The sequence below is a fragment of the Sapajus apella genome, unplaced genomic scaffold, assembly GCF_009761245.1.
Source record: "Sapajus apella isolate SASKATOON/1434 unplaced genomic scaffold, GSC_monkey_1.0 scaffold38, whole genome shotgun sequence".
Classification (NCBI taxonomy): Eukaryota; Metazoa; Chordata; class Mammalia; order Primates; family Cebidae; genus Sapajus; species Sapajus apella.
This window is the reverse complement of record NW_022436978.1, coordinates 17,299,145-17,320,137: the sequence shown is the minus strand read 5'-3', so window position 1 is coordinate 17,320,137 and position 20,993 is coordinate 17,299,145. Positions and strand designations below refer to the sequence as shown.

Genomic DNA, 20,993 nt, shown 5'->3' with positions numbered 1-20,993 from the left:
CACATGAAGCCTCTTTGTGAGGCTGCGGTGGGCTAATCACCCGAGGTCAGGAATTCAAGACCAGCCTGGCCAAAATAGCAAAATCCCACTCTATTTAAAAAACAAAAAAAAGCTAATACCCTTTTTGGCCTTAGCCCACCTGCACCCAGGTGAATAAAAAAAGGAAAAGAAAAAAAAAAAAAAGCAGGCCGGTCGCAGTGGCTCACAGCTGTAATGCCAGCACTTTGGGAGACTGAGATGGGTGGATCACCTGAGGTGAGGAGTTCAAGACCATCCTCACCAATACGATGAAACCTCGTCTCTACTAAAAATACAAAAATTAGCTGGGCATGGTGACATGAGCCTTTAGTCTCAGCTACTCAGGAAGCTGAGACAGGAGAATTGCTTGAGCCCTGGAGGCAGAGATGGAGTCTTGCTCTGACATCCAGGCTGGAGTGCAGTGGCTCGATCTCACTCACTGCAACCTCCGCCTTCTGGATTCAAGCGATTCTCCTGCCTCAGCCTCCTGAGTAGCTGGGATTACAGGCACACGCCACCACACACAGCTAATTTTTTGTATTTTTAATAGAGACGGGTTTTACCATGTTGGCCAGGATGGTCTCGAACTCCTGACCTCAAGCATCCCACCCGCCTCGGCCTCCCAAAGTGCCGAGATTACAGGTGGTGAGCCACCGCGCTCAGCCTGAGTTCTCATGTTTTAGGTGTATCGCTTGTAAACAACATATTGCTAAATTTTGTTTCTTGGTCCAGTCTTTATGTGAATAATAAAAAAGATCTTAAAATGTTTTTAACTGTCATCACATCTTTCCTGACTTAACACGTGTAAGTAGTTCAGCATTTTCTTCTGTAGCCACCCAACTCAGACATTAATATTATTTCATATCATCAATGTTTATTTAGATTTACTCACATGCTTAGCACTTTATTTTAGTAGAATTTTTCACCTTGCAGTTCAGACCTTTGTTCTGGAATTTTCTCCTTCAGCCTGACGTATATTTTTTAAGTGCTGTTAAATACAACTTTCTGCAGTAGTGGAATTTTTTTTTTTTTTTAGATGGAGTCTCACTCTGTTGTCCAGTCTGGAGTGCAGTGGCATGATCTTGGCTCACTGCAACCTCCACCTCCCAGGTTCAAGTGATTCTCCTGCCTCAGCTTCCCGAATAGCTGAGATTACAGGCACCTGCCACCGTGCCCGGCTAATTTTTGTATATTTTTGACACAGACGGAGTTTCACCATGCTGGCCAGGCTAGTCTTGAACTCCCAACCTCATAATCCACCTGCCTGGGCCTCTCAAAGTGCTGGGATTACAGGCGGAAGCCACCGCACCCGGCCAATGGTGGAAATATTTTATATCTGCATTGTCCAATATATTAGCCACTAGCCACACATCGTTATTAAGCACTGGAAATGTGGCAAATGTGACTGCATTACTGAATTTTTTAATTTCATATAATTTTTATTTTTTATTTATTTATTTATATATACATTTTTGGGGGACAGAATCTCACTCTATCTTGCAAGGCTTCCAGGCTGGAGTGCAATGATGTAATCTCAGCTCTCTGCAACCTCTGCCTCCCAGGTTCAAGCAATTCTCCTGCCTTAGCCTCCCAAATAGTCAAGATTACAGGCATTCGCCACCGTGCCCGGCTAGTTTTTTGTATTTTTAGTAGAGACAGAGGTTTCACCACATTGGCCAGGCTGGTCTTGAACTCCTGACCTCAGGTGATCCACCCACCTCAGGCTCCCAAAGTGCTGAGATTACAGGTATGAGCCACTGCACCCAGCCTTATCTTTCTTTGTGTTGGAAGCATTACAACTCTTCTCTTCTAGCTATTGTGAAATAGACAATAAATGATTGTTGACTAGGTGAAGATGCTCACACCTGCAATCCCAGCACTTTTGGAGGCTGAGGCAGGAGGATTGCTTAAGGCCAGGAGTTTGAGACCAGCCTGAACAACATAGCAAGACCCGTTTCTACAAGAAAATTTAAAAAATTGGCTGGGCATGGTGGCACATGCTTGTAATCCTAGCTACTCAGGAGGCTAAGGTGGAAAGATTGCTTGAGCCCAGGAATTCAAGACTGCAGTGAGCCATGATCAAGCCACTGTACTCCAGCCTGGGCAACGGAGCCAGGCCCTGTCTCTAATAGATAAATGAATAGTAAAATTATTAACTACAATTTTTCTACTGTACTATCAAATATGAGAACATATTCTTTCTATCTAACTGTATTTTTATACCACTTAATCAGCTTCTCCTCTCCACCCCCACCTTCAGTAAAGGTCTTTTGATGATCAGTTGTTTGTTTTTGTTTATCTGAAAATGTATTTATTTTGCCTTTGTTTCTCAAATATAATTTTTCAGCTCGGTGTGGTGGCTCATGCCTGTTATCCCCACATTTTGGAAGCTGAGGTGGGTGGATCACTTGACCCGGGACCTCAACACCAGCCTGGGCAACATAGGGAGACCCTGCTTTTATTAAAAAAGAATTTTTTTTTTTCTTCCGAGATGTAGTCTTGCTTTGTTGCCCAGGCTGGAGTGCAGTGGTGTGATCTTGGCTCACTGCAACCTCCACCTCCAGGGTTCTAGCATTTCTCCTACCTCAGCCTCCGGAGTAGCTGGGACTACACGCACAAACCACCACACCCAGCTAATTTTTGTATCCTCAGTAGAGATGGGGTTTCACCATATTAGCCAGGCTGGTCTCAAACTTTTGACCTCGTGATCCACCCACCTCAGCCTCCCAAAGTGCTGGGATTGTAGGCGTGAGTCACCGCACTCAGCCCAAGAAAGAAATATTTTTAAAAAGAATTTTTTTGGGGGCTGGGCATGGTGGCTCATGGGTGGCTCACAGTGGCTCACTGTAATCCCACCACTTTGGGAGGCTGAGGCGGGTGGATCACGAGGTCACGAGATCGAGACCATCCTGGCCAACATGGTGAAACCCCGTCTCTTAAAAATAAAAAATAAAAAAAATTTTAAAAAAAGAATTTTTTTTTTTTTTTGAGACAGAGTCTTACTTGTTGCCCAGCCTGGAGTACAGTGGCACAATCTTGGCTCACTGCAACCTCCACCTCCCGGGTTCAAGTGACTCCCCTGCCTCAGCCTCCAGTGTAGCAGGGATTACAGACACGCACGCCACCATAACCAGCTAATTTTTGTGCTTTTAGTAGAGACGGAGTTTCGCCATGTTGGTCAGGCTGGTCTCGAACTCCTGACCTCAGGTGATCCACCTGCCTTGGCCTCCCAAAGTGCTGGGATTACAGCCATGGACCACTGTGCCCAGCCTAAAAATAAATTTAAAAAAAGAAAGATAATTTTTCTGGGAAGACAATTCTAGGTTGACATTATTTTATCTCAACACGTTGAAGATGTTACGCCATTTTCTCCCGGCTTCCATATTTGCTGTAGTGAAGTCAATCTCATTTTTGTTCCCCTTTAGGTAATGCTGTATATATTTTCTCTCTGGCTATTTCTTTTTGTTGTTGTTGTCTGTGGTGTTTTGCCACCAATAAGTGTCACAGGGTTGCTAACCTGTGGCCCATCAGATTCAGGGACTCCTTCCTGTCCAGGCGCTGGGGAAACTGGCTATTTCTCTTGGTCAGCTGTTTAGAGAGGAGTTCCCACAGCGGAACTCTTGGCACTGAGTGACCCTTATCTATGGTGACCAATCATTTCAGAGGGCCAGGAAAGGATCAGCTTCCTTCAGTCCAGGAGCCAGGACTTTCCATTGCTAAGGCTGGGACAGTTCTAAGCAAACAGGGACAGATGGCCACCCTACCTACTGCTCCTCCTACAGACCACAGCCTTTCCTGTCCTGGGCCACACACGCTCCTCAGAGGAGACTGGATAAAGAGCAGCCAGGCACAGCTTCGCACTGTTCCTCCAGCCCCTCCTCCCTCTGGATTCAAGCCCCTGATGTTTGGGCTGACCCATTCAGCCACGTGTTTTTCTCCTGGCAATGCTGTCTCAGAAATCCCATTGTCTCTCTCCATTCCAGCCCCATTCAGGAAGCTCAAGCTGTCTTCAAGAGGGCTGGTCTGTGCATGTCTGGATCTCAGAGTAGCCAGGTAAAATTTTTTTCCGCAGGGCTCTTCTAGTCTCCACGGACATCATGGATGTGGCTGGCTCCCACTTCACAATCCTGGAATGCTCAGTATCAATAGGAATCTGAATAGTCTTAACAATTGCTGGGGAGGTTGGAGCGTAGGACAGCAATGACCTCTAGGGGGCGGTGTTGCCGAACGCCACAAGCCACTCCAGCCTTTCATCAGGAAGGGCCCAGCCTAAGTAGTGTATTTATTGTGACTTTATTTTCATTTTTTCTCCCTTCTCTTCCCTTAGGATTTTGAAATTTTCAAAATTTCTTTTGAAAAATCCCAACCTGTTTCAACTCAACTATGGATAAAATTTGAAGGACTTTTTTTCCCCTCAAACTTCAGCCTAGAAGACAAAAAGGATTGTTATACCCTGGAGACGAGGTATATCTCTGGAAGCGAAAACAAGAACAGGAAAGAACTCAGAATTGTTATTTTTTTTTTTAGACAGAGTCTCGCTCTGCCGCCCAGGCTGGAGTGCAGGGGCGTGATATCAGCTCACTGCAACCTCCGCCTCCCAGGTTCAAGTGATTCCCCACCTCAGCCTCCCAACTAGCTAAAATTACAGTCGCACACCACCATGCCCGGCTAATTTTTTTTTTTTAGCAGAGACGGGGTTTTGCCATATTGGCCACGCTGGTCTCAAACTCCTGACCTCAGGGGATCCACCCACCTCAGCCTCCCAAAAGTGCTGGGATTACAAGTGTGAGTCACGCATCCAGTCCAGAATTGTATTTCTTCTGTCATTTTCTAGCAAGCTACAACATGGACCTCAGCTATCCCGTAGTATATTTAGAACTCTTAACTTTCAGAACAACTATTGCAGACCTCAAAGTAACTAGAAAAATAAACAACAGCAATGAATAACAAGCTCAGTCCACTAAGCAACAAGTGAGCCCAGCTGAGAAGCACAAAATGCCCCCAGACTTACCCTCAGAGTGCTCCACCAGTTTAATGCTTCCTCTCACCAGAGTCCTGGCTCTTTAGCAGCGCCTAGAAAAGGCCAGCTCTTGTATACGTATCAAGGATGCCCTGAAGGGGACATATCCTACCATTATTTTAATATATTACAAATAGAATTTTGGAAGAGGAAAAGTGCCATTTAAAGTTAGAAGAAAGGCTGGGCATGGTGGCTGACTGTAATCCCAGCACTTAGGGAGGCCAATCACGAGGTCAGTAGATCAAGACCAGCCTGACCAATATGGTAAAACCCCATCTTTACTAAAAATACAAAAATTAGCTGGGCATGGTGGCGCGTGTCTGTAGTACCAGCTACTCAGGAGGCTGAGGCAGGAGAATCACTTGAACCCGGGAGGCGGAAGTTGCAGTGAGCCGAGATTGTGCCACTGCACAACAGCCTGGTGACAGAGGAGACTCCGTTTCAAATAAATAAATCAATAAATAAATAAAATAAAAAATAAAGTGAGAAGAAAACAGGCCAGGCATGGTGGCTCATGCCTGTAATCCCAGCAATTTGGGAGGCTGAGGCGGGTGGATCACAGGGTCAGGAGTTTGAGACAAGCCTGACCAAGATGGTGAAACCCCATCTCTATTAAAAATACAATAATTAACCAGGTGTGGTGGCACACACCTGTCACCCAGCAACTCGGGAAGGAGAGGCAGGAGAATCACTTGAACCTGGGAGGCGGAGGTTGCAGTCAGCGGAGATCACACCACTGCACTCCAGCCTGGGTGATAGAGTGAGACTCCATCTCGAAAAACATAAAAAAAAAAAAATGAAAAAAATGAAAAGAGTTCTGTGGATGGATGGTGTGATGGTAGCACAACAATGTGAATGTAAGTAACACTGCAGAGTTGTATACTTAAAAATGGCTAACTTCAATCAATTCTCCATGCCAAGATTAAAAAATTGTTAAGATAGCTTTTATGTTTTGTGGTATTTTCACTTTTAAAAAGAGCCCCAGCCTTAGGAGAGCCAGGAATTACTTCTGTTTGTCTGCAGTTGATCACACACTTGATGACTGACTAGCAACAACCAGTGATTCATTCAACAAATACTTAGAATCTGCCATGTGCCAGTCTCTCTTCCAGACAACTGGGCCACAGTAGTGGATAACACAAACAGAAAGCCCGCAGAGCTTATGTTCTACACTGACTTCATATTCAAGACTCATTTTGAAATCTAAATGCAGAGAAAGAACCAGAACTAGCCTGGGCAACACAGAAAGACCCCATCTCTACAAAAACTACAAAACTTAGGTGTGGTAGTGCGTGCCTGTTGTCCCAGCTACTCTGGAGACTAAGGCAGAAGGATCGCTTGAGCCCAGGAGTTCGAGGGTGCAGTGAGCTATGATTGTGCCACTGTACTTCAGCCTGGGCAACACAGCACAACCCTGTTTCTAGAAAAAAAGAGAGAAAGAAAGAAAAGAAAAGAAAGGAATTGCTGGGTGCAGTGGTTCATGCCTGTAATCCCAGCACTCTGAGAGGCTGAGGTGGGTGGATCACCTGAAGTCAGGAGTTCAAGACCAGCCTGGCCAACATGGTGAAACCCCATCTTTATTAAAAATACAAAAATCAGCTGGGCATGGTGGCGAGCATCTGTAATCCCAGCTACTCAGGGGGCCTGGGTAGGAGAATCGCTTGAACCTGGTAGTCAGAGGTTGCAGTGAGCTGAGATCACACCACTGCACTCCAGCCTGGGCGACAGAGCAAGACTCTGTCCCAAAATAAATAAATAAATAAATAAATAGATTCTAAGAAATAAATACAAATTTATAAAGACTATATATAGAAAACTATTGCAGCATTATTTGTAATCATAAAACTACAAGAAAAAAATCTGCAATGTTCATCAAGAGAGAAATGGTTGGATAAACAACGGTATATTCATGCTGTGGAATATTCTGGAATCATTGAAAATGGCTAGGTTTGTCTACATTCCATCATATGTTAAATAAAAATCAAGTTGCAGACAAAATGCATCATCATCAAAATAACTAATACCTTCACAGTGTGTCAATGCCTGTTCTAAGGGCTTTCATCTAATTCTCACAAGAACCTTATAAGATAAATATTATTATATCCCATTTCAAAGATGAAGTCCAGGCATAGAGAGGCTGAGTACCCAAAGTTACCCACCTAGGGCCTGGAAGGGAAGCCAGGCAGTCTGGCTCTGGCGTACCAGCATATAACCATAATTACCTAAACATAATTCTGTGTTTGAATACATGTGGATATACATACCTTATGTTTGAATACATATGTATGGGTGTCTGTATGTGGGTGTGTAGGCAGGCATATACTCTAGCTCTAGTGCTAGATATATAAACTTAAGGGGGAAATGGAAAGAATACCCATCGAATTATTAAGAATGGTTATAACTCCACAGATTCTATAGGATGAAAGAAGTAGGGAAAGGAATTTTTACTTCTTTATGTAGTGTGTGTACGCGTGTGTGTGTGAAATTATGTATATGTGATTTCTAGTATATTTCAAGTAAGTTTTTTGTTTTTGTTATTTTTTTTTTTTTTTTTTGAGACGGTGTTTCAATCATGTTACCCAGGCTGGAGTGCAATGACGCGATCTCGGCTCACCGCAACCTCCGCCTCCTGGGTTCAGGCAATTCTCCTGCCTCAGCCTCCTGAGTAGCTGGGATTACAGGCACGCGCCACCATGCCCAGCTAATTTTTTGTATTTTTAGTAGAGACGGGGTTTCACCATGTTGACCAGGATGGTCTCGATCTCTTGACCTTGTGATCCACCCGCCTCGGCCTCCCAAAGTGCTGGGATTACAGGCTTGAGCCACCGCGCCCGGCTTGTTATGTTTTTTACATGGAGTCTGGCTCTATTGCCCAGGCTGGAGTGCAGTGGCACGATCTCGGCTCACTGCACCCTCTGCTTCCCTGGTTCAAGCGATTCCCCTGCCTCAGCCTTCGGAGTAGCTGGGACTACAGGCACCGGCCACTACGCCCGGCTAATTTTTTGTATTTTTAGTAGAGACAGTGTTACACCATGTTAGCCAGGATGGTCTCAATCTCTTGACCTCGTGATCCACCGGCCTCGGCCTCCCAAAGTGCTGGGATTACAGGCATGAGGCACAAAGCCCGGCCTCAAGTAAGTTTTTAAACAACAACAAAAATAACAGTTTGAGAGAGTCTTCCTGAGACTCATCTATTAAAATCATATAAGTACCAGTCTACAGAATTTTAAGACCTAGATTTACCATAAGCACAAATGCCTTTTGGCAGCGGATTCACTTCCCGAGGTTGCAGGGATCATTTAAAATAAATTCTGGCCGGGCGCGGTGGCTCAAGCCTGTAATCCCAGCACTTTGGGAGGCCGAGGCGGGTGGATCACGAGGTCAAGAGATCGAGACCATCCTGGTCAACATGGTGAAACCCCGTCTCTACTAAAAATACAAAAACATTAGCTGGGCATGGTGGTGCGTGCCTGTAATCCCAGCTACTCAGGAGGCTGAGGCAGGAGAATTGCCTGAACCCAGGAGGCGGAGGTTGCGGTGAGCCGAGATCGCGCCATTGCACTCCAGCCTGGGTAACAAGAGCGAAACTCCGTCTAAAAAAAAAAAAAGAAAAAGAAAAAAAAAAAATAAATAAATAAATAAAAATAAATAAAAATAAATTCTGCAATCGGACCTACTTTCCTTACCCAATCACCGGGGGGAGAGAGAGAGAGAGAGAGCGCGCGCGCGTGCGTGCGTGTGTGTGTGTGTGTGTGTGTGTGTCCTATTTAATTCCTTTTTTCCACCCGTACTTCTACCTCTGCATTTGCAGGACAGCTGAACATTCCTTTTCTACAACGTCCATTCATCTAATTGAAAACTTTTGCGTAGTTACCTTCTGCCTTCCCTTTTCTAGGCTAAATTTTCCAAAATCAAATGGTTTTCGTTCCGCTCCTTAACGAGGGAAGAGATGACAGATTCGTCGGTCCCACGAGTCGGGCGCCGGAGCACGACGGGTTAAGTCGGAATCGCCACGTGGAAGCCACTCAGCCTCGCGAACTCCAAATCCCGACGTGCAGCGCGGGGCGGGATGGGAACAGTTGGCGGGGACCGCAGAGGCCCGCGCTGTGGAACCTGGACGGGCCCCGTGCAGAAAGGGCGCGGCGCCTGACGGAAGAGCTCCTGCCTCGTCCCGCCGCCCCGCCCCTCTGCAGAGTTGGTTTATTCCCTGCAGCCACCGCGTCTTTCCCCAGAGTAAGGTGCTGCTGCGCCTTCTCAAGCCCGGGGCCTTTACGCCGGCACCTTCCTCTCCGGGAAAGCTTGCTGTTAACTCCAGTACAACTTACTGCTGCGCCTAGATCCACCCGCGTCTCCACTCTGCTTAAGACAGCGGAGGCTGACAGGCTGGATGAGCGAACAGATGAAGACACAAAATAGCCACGGTTATCCCCACCCAACTTGGCAGCAAGATTGTGGAGCTCTGAAATCAGATAGGGTTCCAATACCAGTTCTTCCACTTTCTAGCTGGGTAAACGTCCTTCATCCCTCTGAGAGTTCAAGAAATGTTTGCTGAACGAATGAATAAGATGTTTTGCAGAGATATGTGCCGAATTAATATGAGATGATGCTTGCATCGTGCCTGACCCACAGTCAGCTCTCAGTGGAATTATTAGTCCCCTTACTATATGCCACCTTCTCTATTTATGCTGGTTGTGGGTTTCTCGCAGCGGGGGGCCATCTGGCTCGGTTCCACCTCCCCAAGGCGCTGGGTCTCCAGAATTTTCTAGAATGAATGCGGAGGGCTACATATTTCACATGCGTGGGGCGGGGAAACTGCTGGACGTTTACAGATTCCGGATGGCGCTGGCCCCTTTGCGGCGACCACAAATCCCATCACGCCGCAAGAATCTGGGCTCGTTCTCATACAAATGAAGTCCTACGATACTTGCAGAACGAGTACGACGTCTCTGGGACCCCACCCCTACCCTGCGCCTCCACTGGCCGGGACAACCGTGACCCGTCCCCACTCCTCGCGCCTCCGGGATCAACCTCAGACCCCAGTGGGCGCCCGGAAAAGACGCATGCGCACTGCTCCCTCCTCGTCTCCTTCCCTTCGTTAATTAGTCCTTCGCCTTTCAAGTGCTGGATCTTTTTGTCCCCTACTGCGTGCGGTGTCAGCTTCCTTGCGGAAGTGGTGGCCGTGGGAGAAGAAGATGGCGGCCCCTGTGGTGGCACCGCCTGGTGTGTTGGCTAGTCGGGCCAACAAGCGCAGCGGCGCGGGGTCGGGAGGCGGCGGTGGCGGGGGAGCCAGAGGGGCGGAGGAGGAACCGTCGCCGCCCCTGCAAGCAGTTCTGGTGGCCGATAGCTTCGATCGCCGCTTCTTCCCCATCTCCAAGGACCTGCCTCGGGTGAGCGCCGCGCACGCGAGCAGCCAGAGCAGGGAGGTTGGCGGGGCTGGAGCAAGTTCTCCTTTCGGCTAACTAGTACAGCATGCCCCTGAAGGACTTGTGTCCATGCTGTTATCCTAAAACCGAGTTTATGTGGTTAGGAAGGAGGCAGAGGGTCTGTGTAAACCCTGATGACCGCTGACCAAGTGAGTGGCTGGCAGATTTGGGGCACTCGTAATGCTGTCCACCTCGGGTTTGAGAGGAAGGAAGGGAGCTAATGTAGAAACAGCACTTGAGAGAAGCCTTCACGCGGGGATTCAGTGCTCCTAGAAGAGGCAGCGCTGCTTTTAACATTGCAGATGACGGATGCTTAGGTGAAAAGAAACGACCTTTTGCCTCTGAAAGGACTGTAATAATCCCTTAAAAAGAGGGGACTAGATCTCGGACAGTGTACTTTTGTTTTTTCCTTCCAGGTTCTAATGATAGTGCCATCTGTCGAAAGAACAAAATGGGTTTAGTGGTTGATTGCCATCTTGCCATCGCCCCCGAGTTGTCTAGACAATGGGGAACTGGACTCAGCTGGGTCGTTCAGCAGTCCTCAGTTCAAAGAGAGGGAACTGCGTTGGATTTAAGGAAAATCCAAATCCTCCCTGATTCCCTCGAAAAAGCCTAATGGCTGTTCATTTTTGAAAAGCGATGGGAGATGGCTAACCTCTGACTCTTAGAAAAGGATCAAGGAAGGAAATCTTATGGGGAAGAAGGCCTTAGCAGTGCTTAAATTTATGGAAATATGATTGATTTCCAGTATTGCCCTTTGCCAGCGGTGAACTGCCATTCTGTCACAGCTCTGTGTCAGATACAAGGCGCATGGGTTCTGTACTTACCATCCCCAAATTGCAACATCTCAGACTCAGGCTTAGCGCATGGCATGAACATCAACGGCAGGAACCTGTTTACCTTTGAATTGGAAAGATACAGCAAAACTACACTGTTTGGAAATATTAACATAAGAGTGAAAATTGTTGTGGTGGGGTACCCAGAGGGATTTGAGAACTCATTTTTTTTTTTTTCAATCTTATGTCCTTCAGGTCCTCTTGCCCCTGGCCAATGTGGCGTTAATTGACTACACTCTGGAATTCCTGACTGCCACAGGTGTACAGGAAACATTTGTCTTTTGTTGCTGGAAAGCTGCTCAAATCAAAGAACATTTACTGTAAGTCTCTGCAACTTTTCTTTGCATATTTCGCCATCTTTTTCTAGTTTTTTCAGGAGGAATGTAACTAAGTAAGGGGAAATGTGAGAGGGGAAAACTGTCTACTCAGATGTCATTGTAAGTTCTAAGGATATTTTCTAGGCTTATCAGGAGGTGAGCAGCTGAAACCTTGTATCTGCCTGTCTTGGGTTTTCTGTGACAAAGTTTAAAGAATAAACTTGTTTTTTTTCTGAATGTCACTTACAAAGTTTGATCCCAGTGGACTTTGCTTTGATGTAATGGCTTCAGTATGGAAGTTACAACAATAACATCTTTGTTTTTCCACTGAGTTTCTAAATCTTGTTTGTTCTCACCTGCAAGGATTTAAATGAGCTCCTTGTCATCTTTGTATTCCCACTGCCTAGTTCAGTGCCAGGCATGTAGTGAGCACTTACGTGTTTGTTGAAATCTTGAAAAATAGGGAGTCTCATCACTTATGGAAGTCCAGGAAATACAGACTAGGACATTAGCATGGTCTCCATCAGACAGTTCCTAAATGCTATATGGACTGCAGAAAGGGAAAGCCGACATGAAGTGTGTTCCTACTTCGTGTATTCTAGGTTTCAGCAGGATTTTGAGTTCAAATCAATGTTTGGGGACAGGGGTCAAGGTATGGAGAGGAAATAACCATGTTTCCTAACCCATGAAACAAGACTGGTGGCCGGGCGCAGTGGCTCACACCTGTAATCCCAGCACTTTGGGAGGCCGAGGTGGGCAGATCACGAGGTCAAGAGATCGAGACCATCCTGGCCTACATGGTGAAACGCCGTCTCTACTAAAAATACAAAAAGTAGCTGGGCGTGGTAGCGTGTGCCTGTAGTCCCAGCTACTCGGGAGGCTGAGGTGGGAGAATTGCTTGAACACGGGAGGCAGAGGTTGCAGTGAGCCAAGATTGCACCAACTGTACTCCAGCCTGGCGACAGAGTGAGACTCTGTCTCAAAAAAAACAAGACTGGTGACACCAGATGCTGAAAGCATTAATTACAGTTCATAATTCTCTTTGAAGTTGAAGACGCTGGCAAGAACCCAAAGAAGCCGTCCAGAAGGACTGTGAATGCTGAAGGGGGGATAAAAATGGGGAAGGCTCATATGATCTTTATGCTTGATGTACTCATGCCCCTCACCCTTCTCCCTTTAGGAAGTCCAAGTGGTGCCGCCCTACATCTCTCAATGTGGTCCGAATAATTACATCAGCACTGTATCGATCACTGGGAGATGTCCTCCGTGATGTTGATGCCAAGGCCTTGGTGCACTCTGACTTCATTCTGGTGTATGGGGATGTCGTCTCAAACATCAATATCACCAGAGCCCTTGAGGAACACAGGTCAGGATGAGAGAATGACAAGAGCAAGGATTAAAGACCAGCAGAGGCCTGAGCCTGCATTTTTGCATTTCTCTCCCTCCTGTCCTTTATAGGTTGAGACGGAAGCTAGAAAAAAATGTTTCTGTGATGACGATGATCTTCAAGGAGTCATCCCCCAGCCACCCGACTCGCTGCCCTGAAGACAATGTGGTAGTGGCCGTGGACAGTGCCACCAACAGGGTTCTCCATTTTCAGAAGACCCAGGGTCTCCGGCGTTTTTCATTTCCTCTGGTGTGTGGATATCTGGGGTCCTTTGAGGTGGGGAAGTAGCAGGCTTCAGTGGGAGAAACAAGTTAAAGTCCTATAACCTCTTCCCACAGAGCCTGTTTCAGGGTAGTCGAGATGGAGTGGAGGTTCGCTATGATTTACTGGACTGTCAGATCAGCATCTGTTCTCCTCAGGTGAGCTCTTCAGGGCTGGGGCTGCACACCTAGAGAGTGGAACTCTACGGGTCTGTTATTGCCCCCCTTAGAAGGCCAAGGGATATTTCTTCTCCCTCTTTATTTTCTTTATTTTTATTTTTTGAGATAGTGTCTCACTCTGTTGCCCAGGCTGGAATGCAATAGTGTGATCTGAGCTCACTCAACCTCTGCCTCCTAGGTTCAACTGATTCTCCTGCCTCAACCTCCTGAGTAGCTGGGATTACAGGCACACACCACCATGCCTGGCTAATTTTTGTATTTTTAGTAGAGATGGGGTTTCGCCATTTTGGCCAGGCTCATCTTGAGCTCCTGGTCTCAGGTGATCTACCCATCTCGGCCTCCCAAAGTGCTGGGATTACAGGCATGAGCTACCACACCCGGCCCTATTTTCATTTATATATATATATTTTTTTTGAGACAGGGTCTCACTCTGTGGCCCAGGCTGGAGCACGGTGGTGCGATGATGGCTCACTGCAGCCTCGGCCTCCCAGATTCAAGGGATCCTCCTGCCTCAGACTCCCAAGTAACTGTAACCGCAGGCATGCACTACCACCAATTTTTGTATTTTTTAGTAGAGACAGGGTTTTACCATGTTATCCAGGCTGTTCGTGAACTCCTGATCTCAAGCTATCTGACCACCTTCCAAAATGCTGGGATTACAGGCATGAGCCACCATGGCTTTTTTGTTTTTTGTTTTTGAGATGGAGTCTCACTCTGTTGCCTAGGCTAGAGTGCACTGGTGAGATCTCGGCTCACTGCAACCTCCACCTCCCGGATTCCAGCGATTCTCCTGCCTCAACCTCCCAAGTAGCTGAGATGACAGGCACACACCACTGCACCTGGCTAATTTTTGTATTTTTTAGTAGAGATGAGCTTCACCATATTAGCCAGGTTGGTCTTGAACACCTGACCTTGTGATTCACCCACTTTGGCCTCCCAAAGTGCTGGGATTACAGGTGTAAGCCACCGTGCCTGGCCTTTTTTTTTTTTTTTTTTTTTTTTTTTAAAGAATCTGTTGTAAAGCAAAGATCTTGTATCCAGTATCGCAGTGGAAGTCTCTTTGGAATTCTGGTCCATGTCCAGCTGTCACAGGGTTTGCTAGGTCTCTGGGGAGCTTATCTGTGTTCCTAAAGAATAGTACTTAATCTTAGCCCACTCCACCTCCTTCCACAGGTGGCGCAACTCTTTACAGACAACTTTGACTACCAAACTCGAGATGACTTTGTGAGAGGTCTCTTAGTGAATGAGGAGGTGAGAAAAGTCTTCCAATGTCTCTTTAGGAGAAAGGAGAAGGCTATGATTGTATCTCATGCTGGTAACTTTTGATCCCTTTTTGTGTTTTATTGAGGCATAGGAAGGAGGAAAAGAGCTAGGGGCAGGAGGAACCGTACACAAAGAAAAGTCTTTGTGACAGGGAGAGGCAGAGGGGAACTTACAAGGATTACAAAAGTTGTACTTGGGGGCGTTCTTCTTGTCTTTCATGCTTGGGTGACCTCCCTTTCCTTCTCATTCAGATCCTAGGGAACCAGATCCACATGCACGTAACAACTAAGGAATACGGTGCCCGTGTCTCCAACCTACGCCTGTACTCGGCTGTCTGTGCTGACGTCATCCGCCGATGGGTCTACCCTCTCACCCCGGAGGCGAACTTCACTGACAGCAGCACCCAGAGCTGCACTCATTCCCGGCACAACATCTACCGAGGGCCTGAGGTCAGCCTGGGCCATGGCAGCATCCTAGAGGAAAATGTGCTCCTGGGGTCGGGCACTGTCATTGGCAGCAATTGCTTTATCACCAACAGTGTCATTGGCCCCGGCTGCCACATTGGTGAGCACAGGTGGGGAGTCAAGCCAACTATCCTAGAAGCAGGAACCTGGGGGAGGCCCTGTCTCCAGAAGCACAAGGGATGGCTATACCAGGGACAGTCCCTGGGAATAAGGAACTGGAATGGCTAGCTCAGGAAAGATGGAAGCAGGGATTTGAAAACAGCAATACCTTAATTCGTGGCCTGTGAGCCTCACTGGATGGCACTTCACATTCCAGGGCACCCTGTAGTCACCTTCAGGAGCAAGTGGGTAATTAACATGCAGTAACAACATCTATTTCATGTATTACAGTTTACAGAGGCCTTTTATATGCATTGTTTCATTTAATCCTCATAATTTACAAATGAACAAACAGGCTGGGCAAGGTTTTCTTGCCCAAGGCCATTGGTAGTAATGGGACCTGAATCTGGGGATTCTGATTGTAAGTCCAGTATTCTTTTTAGCCTACTGTAACTGCCTGGTTGGCCTCATGATAAATCATTTTGGTTGTAGGAATGTGATGCTTCTAATAGTACTGCCTGTTGCAGGAACAACAATAAGGCTCAGATTCTAGGGGCTGAGCGTGGTTGCTCACACTTGTAATCCCAGCACATTAGGGAAGCCATGGTGGGAGGATCACTTGAGCCCAGGAGTTCAAGACCAGCCTGGGCAACATGGTGACACCCCTTCTCTACAAATAATGCAAAAATATGCCAGGCGTGATGGCACATGCCTGTAGTCTCAGCTACTTGGGAGGCTGAGGCCGGAGGATTACCTGAGCCTGGGGAGGTTGAGGCTGCAGTCAGTCTTGATTATACCACTGCACTCCAGCCTGCGTAACAGAGTGAGACCATATCTCAAAAAAAAAAGACTTGGATGCTAAAATGTACCAGAAGAGGTGGAATTATTTGGTTCTGCTTGTAGACATGGATATGATTCTAATAAGGTTTTGAGTTCAGAGGATCTCCAGAAACCCTGAAGGTTCTCAGGTTCTTAAGCCCTGTATATACTCTGTAATTGTAAACTTGGTGAAGTGTGTTGTCTTCTCAGGCCTGGGTTTAGAGGGTGAGTGGGTGTTTCTGGTGACTTGTGGGATGGGGAATGAGAGCTAGGCGGGAGCTGTGCTGGTGTCAGTCACCCCTGTCCTCTGTGAAGTGCTCTGGTGTGCAGTTGGAGCGTTTAGTGACCCACAGGCCTTCCCATCCTGAGCCAGGTGATAACGTGGTGCTGGACCAGACTTACCTGTGGCAGGGTGTTCGAGTGGCTGCTGGAGCACAGATCCATCAGTCTCTGCTTTGCGACAATGCTGAGGTCAAGGAACAAGTGACCCTGAAGCCACGCTGTGTCCTCACTTCCCAGGTAAGACCTGATCTGTACTGTGCATAGGCCCCGAATTGCGCGGCAGTCACACTGAGCCAGAAGGAGCATTATTTCCACCCATAGTCCTGACTGATTGAGGGTCCAAATCCAGTGGCTTCATTTACCTTCTAGCCTTAGTCAGGATGCACTCTTCCTCCACGCCCTATCGGTTCTGTGTTTTCCCCCTAGGTGGTAGTGGGCCCCAACATCGAGCTGCCTGAGGGCTCGGTGATCTCTTTACATCCTCCAGATACAGAGGAAGATGAAGATGAAGGCCAGTTCAGTGATGATTCTGGGGCTGACCAAGAAAAGGAGAAAGTGAAGACGAGAGGTGTGAGACTCGGCAGGTGTGGGGCATCTGTGTGTGTCTCTGCCTCATAAAAGAACCAGTGTTTCCTCCTGGCGGGATTGGGGCTGCTTCGGGGCCCTCTCTAGAGATCGTTGTCTTTTCCAGGTTACAATCCAGCAGAAGTGGGAGTTGCTGGCCAGGGCCACCTCTGGAAAACTGCAGGCATGAACACGGAGGAAGAGGAGAAACTGCAGCACAGCCTGTGGGGTGAGCTAGGCCTTGTGCCTGCCCTCCTCCTACTGAATCTGAATATTTTGAAGGAGAGTGAATACTTCAGAGTCACATTACTTATTCGCTCCTTTATTCATGCAGACAGGGCAGGTATATTGCTCTCTGTCGATGGCTGTTTTTTTTTACTCCTTACTTGTTATGGCTTCTCAGAACTCAATATCAACATGGAAGAGGAGAGTGAGAGTGAAAGTGAACGAAGTATGGATGCCGAGGAGCCGGACAGCCGGGGAGGCTCCCCTCAGATGGATGACATCAAAGGTGAGTGGCCGGGGGAGAAAAGCGTTGGAGTTTATTCTCCACCTGGATCAACTCGCCAAAGGCTTACGTTCCTCAGAAGGGGTTTGGTGTAGTCAAGACTAGATGACTTAGAGCATTCTGGGACGATGTTGGCCCGTGAACTTACGCTTGCTTTGATTTCAGTGTTCCAGAACGAAGTTTTAGGAACGCTGCAGCGGGGCAAAGAGGAGAACATTTCTTGTGACAATCTAGTCCTGGAAATCAACTCTCTCAAGTAAGAGCAGTCTGTTCCTGTTCTCCTCGGGGCAATCCCAGGAAGGTAGAGGCTTTCTCATAAGCGTTTCTTCTCCGAATAGGAACCTATTCCCTCGACATCACAAATGGAGAGACCAGTAGTATTTGGAGCAAGGAAAGCATTATTAAGTTCTAGCCTCAGCATAGACTTTCTCCTTCCTAAACCTCCCCTTCCATACTGTTCCATCCAACTTCTCCAGTGTCTGTCAGAGTCCTAGTTGTAAGCATGCTGAAGGGCCAGTGAAGGCCCTGGAGTCACCCCAGTCTCCCCACAGGTATGCCTATAACATAAGTCTAAAGGAGGTGATGCAGGTACTAAGCCACGTGGTCCTGGAGTTCCCCCTGCAGCAGATGGATTCCCCGCTTGACCCAAGCCGCTACTGTGCCCTGCTGCTTCCTGTGAGCAAAGACTGGAGCTGAGTACAAGGGACTGGGTAGAGGCAGACACGCATCCTTGCTGTACTTGACTTTAAAGGAACTCAGGAGTAGACTGTCTTGTTATATTGGGTATATGTCACATCCGGTTCCTTTCTCCTTGCCTCTGGAAGCTGGTTGCGCTCTAGAGCAGCCTTGGCTGGTTCAGAGGGGTCAGGTTGAGTTCAATACTGACTGGCCTTTGCAACTCCAAGATTCCTACCATACTAGGCCCCCAAAGGTGTACTCAGAAGGAACCTGGACATTCACTGTATGGCAGCGATTTGACCCAGTATAAGATCAGCCTTTGGGGTGGGAATAGGTATTTTGAGGCAGCCTACAGCATCTGATCCCCTTTACCTTCCCTAAGGAATCTCTTTTTCCCAAGCCCTGTCAACAATTCCCAAGTCCCTCTGACATGATTCCACAGACCCTGTATCATCTCCCCCTTGTCCACCCATGTCATCAATATGGGTTTGCTTGGATGTCCAGGTGTAGGTGAGTGCTCAGGAATACATTGCAGCTCCCTTCTGTGTTCCATAGCTGCTCAAGGCCTGGAGCCCTGTTTTCAGGAACTACATAAAGCGTGTAGCTGACCATTTGGAAGCATTAGCAGCCATTGAGGACTTCTTCCTGGAACATGAAGCTCTTGGTTCTTCTATGGCCAAGGTAAATAGGGCCTCAATCCTCATTCTTCTGTACTTGCTTTCAATTGAGGGTTGGTGACACCCCGCTGGGAGACATAAAATAAAAGCTAATGTGGCCCGGCATGCGTGGAGGGTCATACCTATAATCCCAGCACTTTGGGAGGCCAGGGTAGGTGGATCACAAGGTCAGGAGTTCAAGACCAGCCTGGCCAACATACGTCTGTACTAAAAATACAGAAATTAGCTGGGCATGGTGTCGTGTGCCTATAGTCCCACCTACTCGGAAAGCTGAGGAAGGAAAATCGCTTAAACCCAAGAGGTGGGGGTTGCAGTGAGCCGAGATCGCACCACTGCACTCCAGCTTGGGCAACACAGTGAGACTTCATCCAAAAAAAAGAAAAAAGAAGCAGCAGCTAATGTGAATCAAGTATGGCCCATCCACTCCCAACGTCATGCTTATAGTTAGAATAGCACTGCTTGGAGCCAGGCTGGTAAGGTAGCCATCCTGCGGGTGGCCTGGAAATGTGCAAAGCTCTCCCCAGCAATAGTTCCAGAGTTAGACCTGCCCCAGGAGCAGAGCAAACAGCTCACTCCTGTCTGTTTTGGAGGACGCTACTCGGTGTGTAGAGGGATCTGAGGGCCAGGTAGAGTATCCTGCGGGACTCTCCAAGGCCCCTGAGGTCCCTTTTATTGGCCTTTTGCAGGTACTGATGGCTTTCTACCAACTGGAGATCCTGGCCGAGGAAACAATTCTGATCTGGTTCAGCCAAAGAGATACAACTGACAAGGGCCGGCAGTTGCGCAAGAATCAACAGGTGAGTCCTGCTGCCCTCTTGCCAAGACGGTCCTGGCCCCCGGACTCCAGGGTGGTTGGTTTCTGGGGCTCTGGTCGTTAGAGCTGTTTATCTGCCAAGAGGAGCAGGAGAGTTACGTGCACCTCCCCCAGCGGATCGCGCCTCTGCTTCCTTACAGCTGCAGAGGTTCATCCAGTGGCTAAAAGAGGCAGAAGAGGAGTCATCCGAAGGTGACTGAAGTCACACTGCTGCTCCATTGGGTGTGGCTGAGTGCCCTCCTGGCTCCTGAGCTGGGACAAGTGAGGAACTAGCTGCAGAGGGATGAGTGGCCACCATCTAGGCTGAGACTTAAAGGAGCAGAGGCTGGAACTACAATATTCTTCCCACCGCCAGCCACCATGTGCCTCCTGTCCTGACTGGAGCTGGGATGTGGGAAGTGGGACTAGAACAAAGCTTCTGCCTAAGGAGGAGCTAAGCAGGCCCTGCTGTTGGAGGAAGGCCAGAGGAACAGCTTTGTGCTCCGGCTTTCCCTCAGGGAACAGCAGAGAGCAGCTGGCGCTCTCTGCTACTTGTATATGTCAACATTAAAAAAAAGAGAGCGGTGGATTTGGTTTCTCTCCATCCCTGACTAATCAGCCTGTGACGTATGTGACCAGACAGGGTAGCCTTTCCGTAACACCTGGGGGAGAGGGATGACAGGTGTGCCGGCCACTAGGTGGTACTGTGGTACCTTGCTAATTAACCTTTCCCATGGCTCCTGGGTAATGGAAGGCAAGGTTCTTTTCCAGCCTCTGGACCAGCTTGTCCTAGGGTGCTGTGCCTAAGTTTGTTCCACAGAGTCTCATTCTGAACACTTTTCTGCCAGAGGGTTATGTTGCCGACTGTATGTAAAGCCCATTAGACATGCCAGTCGCTCTCACGTGCCTTTCCAGTTGATCTGGTACTCGTTCTGTCAGGGAAGCTGGGCCATTCTTCATTTTAAAAATAAGGAAATCAGCTCCGGGTCACATGACTCTTGAGGGGTAAAGCTAAGGACTTTCAGAATCCAGAACTCTGCCTTTCAGCATGCTGTGTTTCAGTGAAGGGGAAATTGGCCCCACAGACAAACATGACGCAGAGCCAGTAATGGAGGTCCCAAGAACATAGGAAGGCCCTGAGGGGGGTGCCTTCCCTGACATGAGAGTGTTTTCTATGTGACAGGCGAGTCATTTTCACATACAGTTTCATTTAACCCTCACGTGAGACTTACGAAGTCGTATCCCCATGTTCAGATAAGATGCCTGAAGCTCAGAAAGCTTCAAGTAACTGATAGAACCACGTTTGATACTGGACTCTTGAGCTGGAGCTTGTCACTTTGCTGTATCACTTCAACCTCAACCAAAAGAGGCATGCCTTTCTGTCTTTTCTTTTTGAGTTCCTTGT

At 47.8% G+C, this 20,993-nt stretch overlaps 1 protein-coding gene across 1 annotated transcript; it reads left to right on the top strand.

Annotated features, from left to right (window-relative positions):
• Positions 1–9,509: 9,509 nt before the first annotated feature.
• Positions 9,510–20,175, top strand: EIF2B5 (eukaryotic translation initiation factor 2B subunit epsilon). The gene is made up of 16 exons (XM_032298443.1): positions 9,510–10,425; positions 11,493–11,617; positions 12,795–12,980; positions 13,073–13,250; positions 13,340–13,420; positions 14,615–14,692; positions 14,956–15,268; positions 16,460–16,605; positions 16,795–16,936; positions 17,060–17,161; positions 17,336–17,443; positions 17,606–17,696; positions 17,992–18,115; positions 18,674–18,799; positions 19,482–19,592; positions 19,750–20,175. Exons 1-16 carry the CDS (start codon positions 10,231–10,233, stop codon positions 19,807–19,809), a joined length of 2,166 nt encoding a protein of 721 aa, XP_032154334.1. The 5' UTR covers positions 9,510–10,230; the 3' UTR covers positions 19,810–20,175.
• Positions 20,176–20,993: the final 818 nt, after the last annotated feature.

Coding starts and splice junctions, on each gene's coding strand:
- EIF2B5 (XM_032298443.1), top strand. CDS start 10,231: ATGGCGGCCCCTGTGGTGGCACCGCCTGGTGTGTTGGCTAGTCGGGCC. Junction 13,251..13,339: donor GGCGTTTTTCATTTCCTCTG/GTGTGTGGATAT, acceptor CTCTTCCCACAG/AGCCTGTTTCAGGGTAGTCG. Junction 16,606..16,794: donor GCTGTGTCCTCACTTCCCAG/GTAAGACCTGAT, acceptor TTTTCCCCCTAG/GTGGTAGTGGGCCCCAACAT.